This window comes from Mytilus trossulus, chromosome 11 (genome assembly GCF_036588685.1).
Source record: "Mytilus trossulus isolate FHL-02 chromosome 11, PNRI_Mtr1.1.1.hap1, whole genome shotgun sequence".
In the NCBI taxonomy this organism is placed as follows: Eukaryota; Metazoa; Mollusca; class Bivalvia; order Mytilida; family Mytilidae; genus Mytilus; species Mytilus trossulus.
In genome coordinates, this window is record NC_086383.1 from 63566452 (window position 1) to 63581812 (window position 15361).

A 15361-nucleotide genomic window follows, 5' to 3' on the forward strand; every position below is an offset into this window, starting at 1 on the left:
ATATGTGAAACAAATTGAGTGCAAAAATTAGCAATCCTTGAAGCTTTATTATACATGCAATAGGCTCTTGAAGCATACATTATAATCTCTGGTTAGGGAATATATTGACGTGATGTGCGATGAATGGATTCTTATTTATGTTTAATGCTTACATTATCCACATCCTACATAGATAGAATAAATACATAATAACTTATTTTATAGATTGTACAAAAAGCCACACAACTAAACAGTTAGAATTAAAATAAGCTTTAATATTAAGCCAGATATTAGAATTCATTGTAGTAAACAATCAGATATTATGAAAACTTAAAAAAATAAAGAAATTTGCCATTTCATATGAACAGAGTGACACAAATCTGAAATATTGAAAAAATAAAGATTGACAAAAAGGAAGAAAGTATAATACTGGTATGAATACATAAACTAGCGCAAATGTTGAAAATTAATTTTTTGTTACGTAACTCAAAAGATTACTTGAATGTACAGGATTCTGAAAATAAAAAAAAAGTCGTTAAAATATAAAGATATAAAGACTTACGTCGTCCATATCATCGTCGTCTACAATCAATTCTCCCTCATCTTCCTGTTTCATCATTTTGTCTTCCGGCATTAGTTCGTCCAGCCATTTTAATTCATTCTTTGAAAAAATTCTTTCCATTCCCTTTCTTACAAAACATGTGCCCAATACCATAACAGGAAAAACAATAGATATAGTTTTTACAGCTTTAATGGCCCATAGTATTCCCAAACATAAGATTTGGAAAAATGTAAAGAGGTGAACTCGTTTTATCCTGACGTGTCGAAGGTACATATGGTCTGGTTGATATTTAGCAGGCATAAGCATCAGCATCATACGGTCCATAAACTGTAAAATAAAAGACTTTGGACTTAGATGAAAAAGTTCTCCCACCACATTTCTTTTGTTCCTAAATGGTAAAACACGAAATAAACCCATTAAATTCTTCCTTTGTTACAATATACGCATCCATCTTTGTCTATATTAGCTTTGAAAGATGTAAATGGTTTATCAAAATTAGTGTTTTGAATGACACAAAAGGTTCTTTGAATTTTAACGCATTAAGGAGTAATACCACCCTTGATTTTCCCATATTAGTCCTTGTTAAATTTGCACTTTTAAAACAAAATGTGCAGAATTTATCTTCGTTTCAAATAAAGAAATACTTGGCATGCGTAAAGTTTTATTCTGTCCAGTAATATAGAAACAAAAAAATCACATAATATTTCATTGCATATAAGAAAATAACCATCACTGGAAGTTAACCAATCGAATTTCCCCCCTTGTTTTATCGGTGTACAAGGTTAAGTCACCATATAACCTCAAGAATTTTTTTTATCTAAAATCTGATTTATTGCACTATTGCTGTTATAATGAATACCTTGTCTACAGCATTTGACAGGGCACCCCTGTAGTGTTAGTTTTACTGAGCAAACAGGGAGATTGTTCAGTAAATTAATAATTATAATAAATGGTTAGATTTACATGTAACAATATTATGCAAACAGATTAATACAGAAATTAATTTCCGGAAAAAAACTACACTTGTGAACTGCTTTGACTCTGAATATATGCTAGTTGATCTGGTCATGACCTATTGATCAAGGATCACACGATGGAGGCAAATTACCAGTCGAAGCAGTTTGTTATATATTAACTATGTAAGTGAACATACTTGGTTGCGAATTGAAGTACATTATATAAGTTTATTAATTTATGAATATGTGATATATTACATGAAGAATGCTTCAGGAATAGTAGTGGTAAATCTTTTATCACTGTCACTGATCATGATCATGACGAAGTCCACAGCAAGTGGTTTTACGATTAGATGATATTGAGACACATGTATTGCTGCATAAATATAGCATATAACATATATGCAATAAGAAAACTTATATGTACAAGCTTACTTCTTTCAAAATTTTACCATGTTAACAACCTGAAAGTGTCGAGATATTTAAGTAGTTCAAAAAATCTTCTTTCAACAGGGCATACACATCAAAATCTCAAGATTAAAAAGATATTCTTTAGAAGTCCCGAATAAAAAAATAATGGTGCTTTGAAATACCCAAGACATATGTTTATGACACATGAATGATTGACTGCAATGAAATGTAGGATTAGTTACCTACAACTGTCTAACTCAAGGGAATATTTTTTTCGACCTATTTTCGTATACAATGGATCGCACCATGATTTGGTGGTATTACACTTTAACTACTGGCTATTGGTATATTCAATTTGTTATTCAACCAAAGAACTAAATCTGACGATGCATTAGGTCGCTTATTTGGCATTGTTGTGTATTGAAAAGAAAAGAATATATATTTGTCTTTGTATTAAATTTTTGAACATACCTGCATTCCCCTGAGAGCAGATACTCCCATGTAAAGAAATACACCATATAAAACAGGCATAGGTACAAGCTGAAATAAATTAATTATAAATGATTAAAGCTATCTATATGCATACCCATTAAAAGAAAACTTAACAGTTTTCTCGAAGGCAACACTTATCAATTCTTAAATGTGTATAAGTGCTCTCTTACGAGTTTCTGGTCCATGCTAATTAGTCATGTGAATGTAGTACAAATAATAAAGTACGGGCTATCTTTGACTGTTGTTTACACGATTTGCATAATTCAGCCATTTCTTTCTCCATGAGAATACACCTGATTACCTTTTAGGTTTCGCGACAAAGCAAAGGTGTCCAATTTGATATCTGTATTTAGTTGGAATTAAATATCAGTTACAGCTGACGATATATTTTTTTTATATGTGCAACTGTTGCATCAAATTGATTTTGGTATCTTGATAATTCGCTTTACTACCAATTGATGGTGTGGACTAAAATGGAAAACTGTATAGACTATAGGTTGCACTTTGTAAATACAGCTGTTTCTCAAAACACGCCTCTTTTGGGGAGAACTTGAATATTCATAGACAATTAATTTTGTTAACATACTGGTTCCCAGTTATGCTCTCTGTGTTCCATCTCACAGAGACAAAACTTGGGAATGTTACCAGTAGATATACATGTGAACATTGTTTACATTGAAATCTGTGGTAACCTTTCATTCGAGGTAGGGGTAGTTAAGAAAATTAGTGTTAGTTTAAACTCTGAGAAGTTCAGGGCAGATAAACGTTGAAAAAAATGCCGCACAGCCCTATATGTTGACCTTTGAAAAAAATTGTGATGCATATGAACTTTCAATTCTAGGATAAGACTTTTTTTCATAACTTCATGGTAAAAGTGGTACAGTTTAAGCCGTAAAAGAAATTGCATTGTCAATATTTACAGAAATGCAACCTATAGTTACGTCGAGACTATATAATAAGATATTAATAATATTTAACCGATATTCATGACAAAAGCTTTTTTTTTTTAATAATTTGCAGAACTGAAAAGTCCTCTTCCCTCATAAAACGTATTGTGTGGTAACTATGCCTCAAATATTTTCTTATACTTATTTTTCATCTATAACATATATCAACACAAAGAATGAGGAAACAAAGAGGCAATAAGTGGAACCACTTATCAGAGAACTTACTTGTAATATACTTGTCATAAATACAGAACATCCATTTAGTATTGCAATAATCAAAGGTGTAAGGCGCTGTTCCCTGTAAGAAAGATAATCCGATCTACAACTTACTTACATAATAAAATATATGATATACATTTCAAGGTGAAGGTCTACCAATTTAACACATTTTATTGATTACAAATATTTCAATTTATGTATAGCAAAAAATACATCGAAACCCAAATCGACATACAAACAACATCATAACCAATGTATAAAAAGCAATTCACACAGCACAGAAAACTTGAGATTGAGCATTACAAATCCTATCAATGCATGGGCTCTACAAATATGCACCACAAGTCAAGAGACAGACAAATTTGATACAAAATACATTATTCCATTCAAATTCGTTATATGGTGAAAATGCATATTAAAAAAGCAGTGGAATAGTATACATCTAATTACATAACAAAATTATTAAACCATTAATACATATGCATGAAAACAATTAACATTCAGATATATTTCTGGCATTTTTCTTATTATTTTCTTAAGCATTTGCTAAATGCAATCTGCTTGGCTAATTTCAAATAACTAGCAGAGACAACTGTAGTTTACCAATGTTTAGATTTCATTATCTTATTTCAAAGGATACTAAATACTAAACTGAGGGAATTGAATAAATTCCAGAGTAGTGACACTGAGAGTGTCCACTCATTAACTGTTTCCAGATATGATACTTTTCATTTGATCGAAATGTCCCGATCGGGAATAGGACACAGGAACAAGATTAGCAGATTTCAGTCGTTCTTCCTGATTACACTGCGGGAACGGGTTTTCAGTCACTTTGACATTTAAATACGAACACAACTATTCGTTTCAGATACCTATGTATGTATGATTAACGTACCTACAACCAAGGAAGACAGGTTTCTCACCGGGTGCAGTACATTCAGATTCCATTTTGAGACTGTTAACATGTGCCATTGATCGAACTGTGGCAGCAACATACCATGGGAGACCGAAAAATGAGCACACCACAAGGCAGAACGTTGTTATTGTCAAATCTAAATGGTAACCACAACCTTTCTGTAAAAAAAATATGTAAGTTAGTTAAGGGATAGCTGCAAAATCGTAACTATTGTGGTCCTAGTAATTATTTTTTGATAATTGCTGATCAGCTAGCTTTGAAATCGTATCTGCTATAGTCATAATAAGTATTTTTGCCGAATATTTGAGAGCCAATGATGCACAAGAACCTAAAATAATAGCCTAATCCATCTAAGGTCAACTTCACGTTAGGAAGTTGCAACCTTAGTTTCTAGATAATTTCTCAATGAATTAATTGACAATTTAAGAAGAAATGTTATTTACAAACCATGGCAATGCAGTTGTACTGTAAATCAAATTCAAACGGGAACACAAGATTAGATCTATGCATCAAGAAATACTAGTGACCTTCTGCTGTTGTGTTTTTTTATTTTGGTCGGGTTGTTGTCTCTTTGACACATTCCCCATTTCCATTCTCAATTTTATTATAGATATATATTCATATATACATTTAAAGTAAACATAAGCATATTAGTAGACATATTAGAATATATATGTTTACATGATATTAAACATATTAGATACTAGTATATGCAGCAATATTCTATGCGATTAATTCGATGACAGTTATGAAACATAATTATGTCATACGTTCTAAAATGCCACACTTTTACTTACAATTATTTCAGCTGGAATATGAAATAATGGATCTATAATGTATAAAAAGTAACCTAATCATTTAGTTTCTTTGATGTTAGTCTGTGTATTTTACCCATTTCAAGACATTGTTTATTGAGCAACAGGCAATGATAATACAGAATGCACCTTTAAAGCAGTGAAATATACTGAAAATATTTGTTTCATCACAAAATGTGTACAAAATAAATAAAAAAACATGAATTGAGAAGTTTCTTTAAGTACACAATGATTAAAAGACAATTGGATGAATAGAGGAATTAAATTTTGCATCATAGATATGAGATATATAACCATATCTTAAATTGGGTTTTGATTCAAAGTTGAAATAAATACAATGCCGTTTAATAAAATTCCTTTATTTTAGCTGAGAAAAAAAATATTGCCTTTTCAAATCAAAAATGAGTTTTATGTCTACGGAATCTGTTTTAATTTTAAAAGTGTACTCCAAATCCATGTTAAATTAATTGCCCCAAGAGAAAGAACATAATGAATGATAACAAAATGGTTATACAAAATAATGCAACAGACGTTGAATATGATATTATCTAACCTATCTTGGGGTCTTACCTTCAGTTTGTTTTCTTTTCTATTAATGATCACAGCTGTTATTTGTTGGTCCATAAAAATCAGAATCACAGCTACTAATGCTGGCAAAGCTGTAGCTAACCACACCCACCATGGATTGTGTGCACTGTATGGACTTATGAACCATGGTCTATCTGGCCGGGAAGGCTGCAGCAAATTGTTTTTATTTATTTTTTAATTTTTTAAGGAACATGGTGTCTAGATTAAAAATGACAGAATTTTGAAAACTGGATAAATCAAGTTTATATTATTCTTTTTTCAAAAACATAGTAAAGATGATCGTAAAACAAAATTCTGGTCAAGTGATCCGTTTAAAAAAAAAGTAAATCACAATTCATGTATATATATTTATTTATTTTTGAAGTGTGATTTTCTTAGATATCTACTGTTATTTAGTCAAGTTAAACAAAACAAACGAGTCAATCTAAAATATTATGTGATTATAAAGATCTAGACCGATTGGTTACTGCCAATCCACATCCCAAGATGACGAAACACACCCTTTCTATCATACAATTGTTACAATCTATTAATTCATATTTCTGGAGGAACCAAATGATAATTATCCCATACACTATGATATGGGTATTACACAAAACAAATCTGAAATCGTTGAAACAAGTTTAAACAAACCTGAATCGTATTTGGTACCATTAGCTTTGGAGTTGGAACACCAAGAAGTACATCAAGTAAAACCATTGAACAAATAGATATGAAAACGGCAAAATCTCCAATTGTCTGACGTACCTGAAATAAAATCAGTTTGAATTCTATATTGTAAGTTATTGATGATGCTCATAGTAAATAGATACAGAAAGCTGTTATTATGAAAAGATTTAATGGTCTTCCATTTACTTCTTTTATTGGTTTGTATACTATTCAAAACGGATTCAAAACTTCGGAACATCGTTAAACTATTGCTGTCACTTATAATTATTGTGTCTATGGTGAGCCTTTTTAAAAACGTTTCAAACAATTTTTTTGTACAAAGTCTAGAAATTAACAAGTTAAACAATCTAATAAAATAAAACCACGAAATATTAAGTGGCAAAATATAGGTTAATCACAGTCATTTTCAGAAATAAGATTTACAAACTGAATTCCGTATTTTTAAATGAAAAAATTAAAGAAGTTTTCTGTTTCTGTATTGAGATATATTCATTATCTATTTTGTGGATAATAAATGCAATTAGTAAAGATTAATTTGACAACTTAAATGTGATGGAAATGCAATAACAACCATTAATCAACAAGTTCGGTTCATTATGGATGTATGTGGTAAAATAAATGTGAAATTGTAAAGTTATCTCTCTTTGATTATAGTTATCAAAAGTACCAGGATTATAATTTCATACGCCAGACGCGGGTTTCGTCTACATAAGACTCATCAGTGACGCTCAGATCAAAATAGTTTAAAAAGCCAAATAAATACAAAGTTGAAGAGCATTGAGGACCCAAAATTCCAAAAAGTTGTGCCAAATACGGCTAAGGTAATCTACTCCTGGGGTAAGAAAATCCTTAGTTTTTCGAAAAAATCTAAGTTTTGTAAACAGAAAATTTATAAAAATGACCATGTAATTGATATTCATGTCAACACCGAAGTGCTGACTACTGGGCTGGTGATACCCTGATTAAAGTATAATCAGTCTACACCGTTAAAATAAATACGACTAAATAGGGCAATATACACATTTCAAGTCATAAACAAATGACCAAAGACGATTATTTCAGGCTTTCTAAAAATATATTCTATTACCCAATTGAAAAACCTAAGAATTAAATTAAAAGCCCTCTAATGACACTTCTACTTTCATTGGTCCATAATCTAATTACATTTAATCGAAGGCTTTTTAACGGTTTTTTATTTGGCAAATCGGTAAAATCCAAGACACTGGCCAAGACGTTTCGATTATTTTATTGATCAACGAAAAATATGGCTCTTAACGCTATCACTGTATTTGACTCAACTTTACGGAATTTTTGTCTTTTTATTTTTTCTCTCCAACTTTGCAATACTTGATTATGCTTTGAAACTGTTTTGTTTCCAGTGCCAGTAGCGAGTAATCGGAGTATTATATAAACGGAATTCACGTCTGGTGTGTCAAAACACAACCCTGGTATCTTGAATGATTGTAGCAGTATATACGTGTTTCTCGTTTCTCGTTTTGTTTATATAGATTAGACCGTTGGTTTTCCCGTTTGAATGGTTTTACACTAGTAATTTTGGGGCACTTTATAGCTTGTTGTTCGGTGTGAGCCAAGGTTCCGTGTTGAAGGCCGTACTTTAACCTATAATGGTTTTATTTTTTAAATTGTTATTTGGATGGAGAGTTGTCTCATAGGCACTCACACAACATCTTCCTATATCTATATAAAGTTTAAAGAACTCACAACTGTTGGGAAGAATGTACTTTTCTTCATGTTCACCAATGCCCATGCAACACCGAAGGTTCCAACACCAATAATAAACGATAAGAAAAATACATTGTCATGATAGACTGTAGTATCACAACCAGAACCTTCCAGAACACCTCCTAGTCTGGCACAGTCTTCCCTTTGTACGTTGGTCCAGTTTGTAATTGTATCCGTGGTTGAATTGAAAGCATATGTAGTCAATGGCACTGTGGTCATATTATATACACTTGATTGATTATTTGGGACACAGAAACATGTATAATCCAATGGAATTTCTGGATGGGTATTAAACGGATGTGTGTCAGCTATTGAGAATATTTTCTTGAAGGCTTCCACTATGAAAATAATTGCAATTAAGCAAGCAAAGCTTTCCTCTGTAAATCTTGTAATATATCGAACTAATGCGCTCAAGTCAAATGCAACTATGATCAGTAAGAACAAAGCTGACCACAGTCCTACCAGACATCGAAATGGTAGAAAGTCCCAGTCACTGTCTCTAAAAGAAAAGACGATGTAAAAGAAAAACAAATCTGGATAATTTTTTTCAAATAGTTTTTTACATTGTCATTTTAGATAGTTGATTAGGAGCATTATTAATCATAAATTTAGAATCTCAGATCTGGCTTGATGAATGGGAAACTGTTGGAATGGCACTTACCCTAAACGTAAATAAAAAAGGTTTCTGACAAGATAATAAGATTCTTAGAAAAACTTATACTGTGAGTAACTAACTCATTCGCTTTATTGTAATCATAACTTATATATATGAAACCAATGCGTTCCTAATATGCAATTGCATTCGTAAGTCTTTCAAAAAGGTAAACTAAAATTCAAGAAAAGATTTGAAATATTTAAATTCTGCATACCGACACATTGTGTATATTATAATTTCCAACACAAGTACAGGTCCGGTACTACCCATTATAATCAATGGCTGTCCACCAAACAATGCAAAAACCAGATTCACAAATGCAACAGCTACAATACATTCCATTGTTCCCTGTAAAAAGAAATAAATAATAGAGTGAAAATGATATATTAAACCATTGTACGAATTTTTCGTATATGTCTATTTATAAAAAAAAAGGCAACAGTAGTATACAGTCATAAATACGGGTACAAACTAAAACCGAGAGAAACTTTACAAATTGCTGACTCACTGAGTGAATAAACTGAAACATGGGTTAAAAGTCGACGAAACAGCAATTCAAAGATTATGACGAAAGTGTGATAGAATCCAATTTCTCTGTTAAAATGGTTTGGTGAATCTTTTTGCTGAAATGGGGGGGGGGGGGGGGGGGGGTTATACTCTTTCTTTTCTTTTCAATTTTGTAAAAATATATGTATTTTTTTTAATTATTTTTTTTTTATTTATTAAACCGTTTCTTCTTTTTATACATTAGTTTACTTTATTAGTGTCACGTACCATGTAGTGGTGTGTTGATTGTCCTAGTAAAGCTCCAAATGTAATGTTAGGTGTTAGTGTGGCTAGATACATAAAAAGAACAGCACCGAGACACTGTATGTGAAAACCATCTTTGAAGTCACTGATGTAAAATGGAACCTTTCGTTTTACGTCTTCAATCAGACCACCAAATAATCTATACAAATGTAAAATAAGAATCTGAATATAATTTTGTGATGTAATTAAACTTTGAAAAATAACCTTACTTTTCACTAGAATATCTAAGCTAGTTTTTAATAAAAATGATAAAATAACACATATAGTGTTAATTCTTCGAGAAACATTTGGTATACTCTGTCTTTAATATTGTAATAATTGTAGTTTTGAATCTTACTTTTAATACATTTATCACAAAATAGAAAACAAAGGGAACAGCTACAAAAATTTAAAATTTAAAGATCTGTAACAAATTCTAGATAAGAACACTTTAAAAATATTATATACCTTCCAGTTCGTACTAGTGTAGGATCGCTGTGTTCCTCTTCAGCGATTGATTCAAACCTCCTTCGTCCCTCCTATGTGATAGAGGAAATATTAAAAGATAAGACCAGTGACAGTAATAACAAAACATTCAGGGAAATAGAAAAAAAGGTTGAACCCTAATACAATCACAGATTAAAACAGTTTCTGATAATTTAATTATCCCAAAAATAATATGCAGCATAGAAGAATTTATATTTCTTTTCATTTAAGTATTGAATGCTTCTCTTTGTAAATTTATTGGGTTGTAAAAGCGTTGACCGAAGTACATTTTGTATGAAGCGAGAAAGCGCTTGATACTAAAAATGTGCGCACGGTCAACGCTTTTACAACCCTACAAAGTTACAAAAAGAAGCATTCAATACTTATAATTACATTTTTTAGCTATGATCATGAAAACACAAATTTAACAATTTTTATATTTTATTTACCTGTGCACTTTATTGTGGGACCAAGTGTTATCATGAATGAAAAGTTTTATTGAGTGATGCAATTGCTTACGGAATAACACGTGATGTGCAGTTAGCCAATCAAAATAAAGTATTATTATGAAACATACATCTAATGTAATTATTTGTATATACTTGAGAAAGAAATTAATAAACAACTAGCTTAACTAAGAATATCAACCAATTGATTTATAAATTACAGACCTGAGATGGTACTTTCGTCGGCGGTTCTAGACGTATTTCTGGATCCCACTGCCCGGGAGGAAGAACTGTTGTTTGATCTAGAAATTCGTCAAATCCATGCATTATATCCTCTCTTGATTTTGCTTTGTATGCAACCTCACTAAAAATCTGCAGATTGATACAAAAATTCAATGTTTAACTTACAAGAGGTCTCTTAGTTTTTTAATCTTCAAATGATTTTGGTATTTTACTGATTCCATCCGTTGACGATAAACATATTTTTTTGATGAGTTGATATTGAATTCGAGCAAGGTTTCAGTAACTGAGAGTGCTCTTAGATCGGCATTTTTTGTCTTTTGCTTTTTTCATGTTTGTTTTTTAGTATTTGTGCTTTGTGTGCAGATCTAATGAGTGAAATCATTTCCGTTAATACTATTACAGCTGTTTTTAGGCCGTTGATTTTTTTATTTTGCATTGCTCAACAGTTTGTCATGTCGGGGAATTTTATAACTGACTTTACGGTATGGGTATAACTGCTGATTTAAACTTTTTAAAACATGTCCATTTAACCAGCTCCATTTCGCATCGAAAACAAACTTTAATATATAACTGCACAAGTCAAACTTATATTAATATTTATCTTTTTTACCAATAGAAAAGACACTGATTCGGACATCAGTTTGTCTTACCATTCAGTTTTTAGTTAAGTTTTGATTAAAGCGGGGATGACACGGATAAGCTCTTTTTCCAATCCCGCGTTTTTGTAATATTTTCCCATTTCCCACTTTTTCTCAATTTATTCCAAGACTCAACTTGTTTACCCGCTATATCCCAGATCCCAAAAAAACGTGGCATACCGGTTTTGTTCTCGAAAAGGTTTATTTTTCAATGCATTTTATTTCAACCTGAATGTGATTCAAATGTTCCCTATTTGCAAAGAGATGTCATTTACATTAATCTTCTGTGATTTATAATTTCCAATTGCTCCCTTGTTTGTTTTCGCTTCTTTTTTTTATTGCATTCTTATTACCTTTTAGTTCCGGTTGACTACTTTCAATGAATGTTTGAAGACAACAAAGTGTCCTTTCCTGTCTGTCGTTAATGAAGATGTTCGTTTGTATTCTTCAGTTTTCATGCTGTATTGACTATTATATTATTCATTTGTGCGTTTCTCTGTTGTGCGTATTCTTGGATGCTTTATTTCTGTCGCGTAGCATTGTCATTTTAGCGATTTTTAACATTGCAATATGAGCGGGAGGTTTGGCATGTCTTAAAACCAGGTTCAACCCACTATTTGTTCTTAAAATGTCCTGTACCATTTCATGAATATTGAAGCTGTTATCAAATAGTACTTTTCTATGTAGTTGGCGTCTGTTTTTGTTGCACTTCGGTGTTTCTGTTGTTCCTGTATTCCCCTCATAATTGATGTGTTTTACTCGGTTTAATAAAATTAACAGTACCAATTTTCTTGCACCAGATGCGCATTTCGACAATACATGTCTCCTTAGTGATGTTCGTGGCCAAAATATTTGAAATCCAAAGCTTATATAAAAGATAAAGAGCTTTAATCCAAAGGGTCCAAAAAGTATAGCCAAATCCGTGAAAGGAATCAGAGCTTTGCATGCTTAAGTTTGTAACCTGATTTCTTTCACTCATTTTAAAAATTTTGAATAGCGGTATACTACTGTTGCTTTTATTTTAAATAACTTTAAATATTAAGTAATATGAACGCATCACACCAATCAAAATGTGTTACTTACCACATCAACCATCATGTTTGACATTGCTCTTCCAATTGCAAAAATGTGGCCTGGTTCCCCGACAGGACTAAGATGAAGAAAAATGAATCGAGTTGGTAATGGTACTTCTGTCAAATCACCAATAGATCTGGGTTTATCTAATCGAATGAAAGCCGTGATTGGTTCCTTCAAATCATCTATTTCACCAACCCATACATTGGCGACTTGTGCCCCTTCGGGAATCTTTTTCATAAAAGGTTTATTAAGCTGAAGAGAGAATACATTGTTTGATCATAATTTCTGACACCACTACAAACACTTTCAGTTGAAAATTGTTCTTAAGATACTAGTATTATTGCTACTAACCGTGATTTTTTGGCCTGAAGTGACTGGTATACGTTCGTTAATTTTCACTGCAAAATTGACTTGTTTCATATATTACAATGTACAAATCAGAATTTCGAATTAGTAGAAATACCACAGTTGCGTAATGATTATGTGCCACATTTTGTAAAAAAAATGTCCTAGAAAATATGAAATAAATTGACTATAAAAATGAAAATACTTGCCTTGACAAGAGGCGATGATTCTGGAAGATGACCGTTTGTTTCACCTCTGCCTTCTGCGTGTTGTCGCGCTTTCATTTTGGCAAAATCTGCAGAACTGGTGGCTAAAAAATATACTTAGATATGTAGAGATGGGTTAACAAGCATAAACAACATTTTTGGGAAATTTTTTTTGTTATGTGTAAAATATTCTTTGTTGTTGGCAGATTTGTTATTTTAACTGACTTTCACAGATTCGAGTCAATGATTCAAAGCTTAACATATTGTACAGTCTTCCTTCTCGAGCTTAAGTTTGTAATTACCTTTCTCAGTTTCAATGCCGATTTTATCGTTTGGTTGCTGTCTCATTGACGGTTACTCTACATCAATGTGTTTTCACCCAGACTTCCATTTATTAATAAATGTGTTTTGTCAATTTTCAAGAAAAGCCAATTTATCGAAGTCGTGCTGTATTTTATGTTTTCTTCCGTTGACATTATCAATAATTGTAAGGACTTTTAGAATTGAATGATATCATGTCTTACTTTTTGGCATCCTGCATTGTGTGATTATATTTCCTCCTGAATCACTTGTCGAGATACGTCTCCGTTTTAAATGAGGATGAACATGACGCGCTAACAACGATGATCTAATTAGAGATTTTGTATTTTCTGTTATTGTTTTGTTCTTTGATAGTTCTTCGATGATAAGATCTGAAAATTAAATAAAAGTATATCAGTTTAGATATGTCTTATTATGTTGAAGTTAACAATGAAACTAGTTCTCTTTAGATTCCATCTATTCGATACGGTTTCTGGGTTGACCTTCACCAGGAACATTGAAAGCCGAATATTTAACAAGAAGTATCTTTAAAAAACATATCCGACGTATTTAAATTTGAATAATTACATTAGATGCATGTTTCATTATAATACTTTATTCTGATTGGCTAACTTCACATCACATGTTATTCCGTAAGCAATTGCATCACTCAATAAAACTTATCATTCATGATGACAAGAGGTCCCACAATAAAGTGCACAGGTGAATTAAACAAAAACTTGATAGAAATCATGTTTTAATGATCCTAGCTAAAAAAAAGTAATTATAAGTATTGAATGCTTCTTTTTGTAACTTTATAGGGTTGTAAAAGCGTTGACCGTGCGTACATTTTTAGAATGTACTTCGGTCAACGCTTTTTCACCCCAATACATTTACAAAAAGAAGCATTCAATTCTTAAGTGTTTGTTTAAAAGAGGGACGAAAGATACCAAAGGGACAGTCAAACTCGTAAATCTAAAACAAACTGACAACGCCATGGCTAAAAATGAAAAAGACAAACAGAAAAACAATAGTACACATGACACAACATAGAAAACTAAAGAATAAACAACACGAACCCCACCAAAAACTAGGGGTGATCTCAGGTGCTCCGGAAGGGTAAGCAGATCCTGCTCCACATGCGGCACCCGTCGTGTTGCTTTTGTGATTACAAATCCGGTAAATAGTCTAATTCGGTAGGTCAAATTCATGAAAGGGAAGGGGATTATAGTTACGACGTAAGGAACATATCCGATATCATTTGTGAAACGGTTATTCCATAACGGTCAACCAACTCGTAATGACGTCCGTAAAATTTACGAAGGGATGATTTCAACTTCACCATTTGGAACTCTTGGTTTAATAGCTTCCTTGTGAGCAGTAACCCTCTATCAAGAAAATCATGATAGGAAATGCAAGCACGGGAATATCGTATCAATTGGGAGGTATATACCCCGTATGCTGGTGCTGCTGGAATGTTGCTACTTAAAAATGGAAAGTTTACAATTGGAAAGCTGAAATCATCTCTTTTGTCGTAAAGTTTTGTCTTCAACCGACCCTCATTGTCAATTTCTAGATGTAAGTCAAGATATGAAACTATCATTTCGATTTACCATTAATAACGTTTTCATTAGAAAATGCCTGTACCAAGTCAGGAATATGACAGTTGTTATCCATTCTTTTGATGTGTTTGGACTTTTGATTTTGCTTTTTGATTTTGGACTTTCAATTTTGAATTTTCCTCGCAGTTCAGTATTTTTGTGTTTTGCTTTTTTCTGTTTGTGTTCAGTATTTTCGGTCCTCGTATCTTTCTTTATACATTCACCAAAACCCCGCGGAAATCTCACATGCGTAGGTGCGTTCTAAAAGTCATGTACGT

At 32.0% G+C, this 15361-nt stretch overlaps 1 protein-coding gene across 2 annotated transcripts in view; it reads right to left on the minus strand.

The window, feature by feature from the left end:
* Window positions 1-15361, minus strand: part of LOC134691402 (electroneutral sodium bicarbonate exchanger 1-like) — a 47021-nt gene that overhangs the window by 18121 nt on the left and 13539 nt on the right. For both annotated transcript variants that reach the window (XM_063551931.1, XM_063551930.1), the window contains exons 5-18: window positions 13707-13874; window positions 13186-13286; window positions 12638-12883; window positions 10899-11045; window positions 10210-10280; window positions 9727-9901; window positions 9167-9300; window positions 8277-8796; window positions 6519-6632; window positions 5868-6032; window positions 4462-4640; window positions 3573-3645; window positions 2380-2448; window positions 542-868 (exon numbers count right to left, since the gene is read on the minus strand). In XM_063551931.1, coding sequence (XP_063408001.1) covers window positions 542-868; window positions 2380-2448; window positions 3573-3645; window positions 4462-4640; window positions 5868-6032; window positions 6519-6632; window positions 8277-8796; window positions 9167-9300; window positions 9727-9901; window positions 10210-10280; window positions 10899-11045; window positions 12638-12883; window positions 13186-13286; window positions 13707-13874 — 2489 coding nt within the window. The remainder of the gene's footprint in view (window positions 1-541; window positions 869-2379; window positions 2449-3572; window positions 3646-4461; window positions 4641-5867; window positions 6033-6518; window positions 6633-8276; window positions 8797-9166; window positions 9301-9726; window positions 9902-10209; window positions 10281-10898; window positions 11046-12637; window positions 12884-13185; window positions 13287-13706; window positions 13875-15361) is intronic.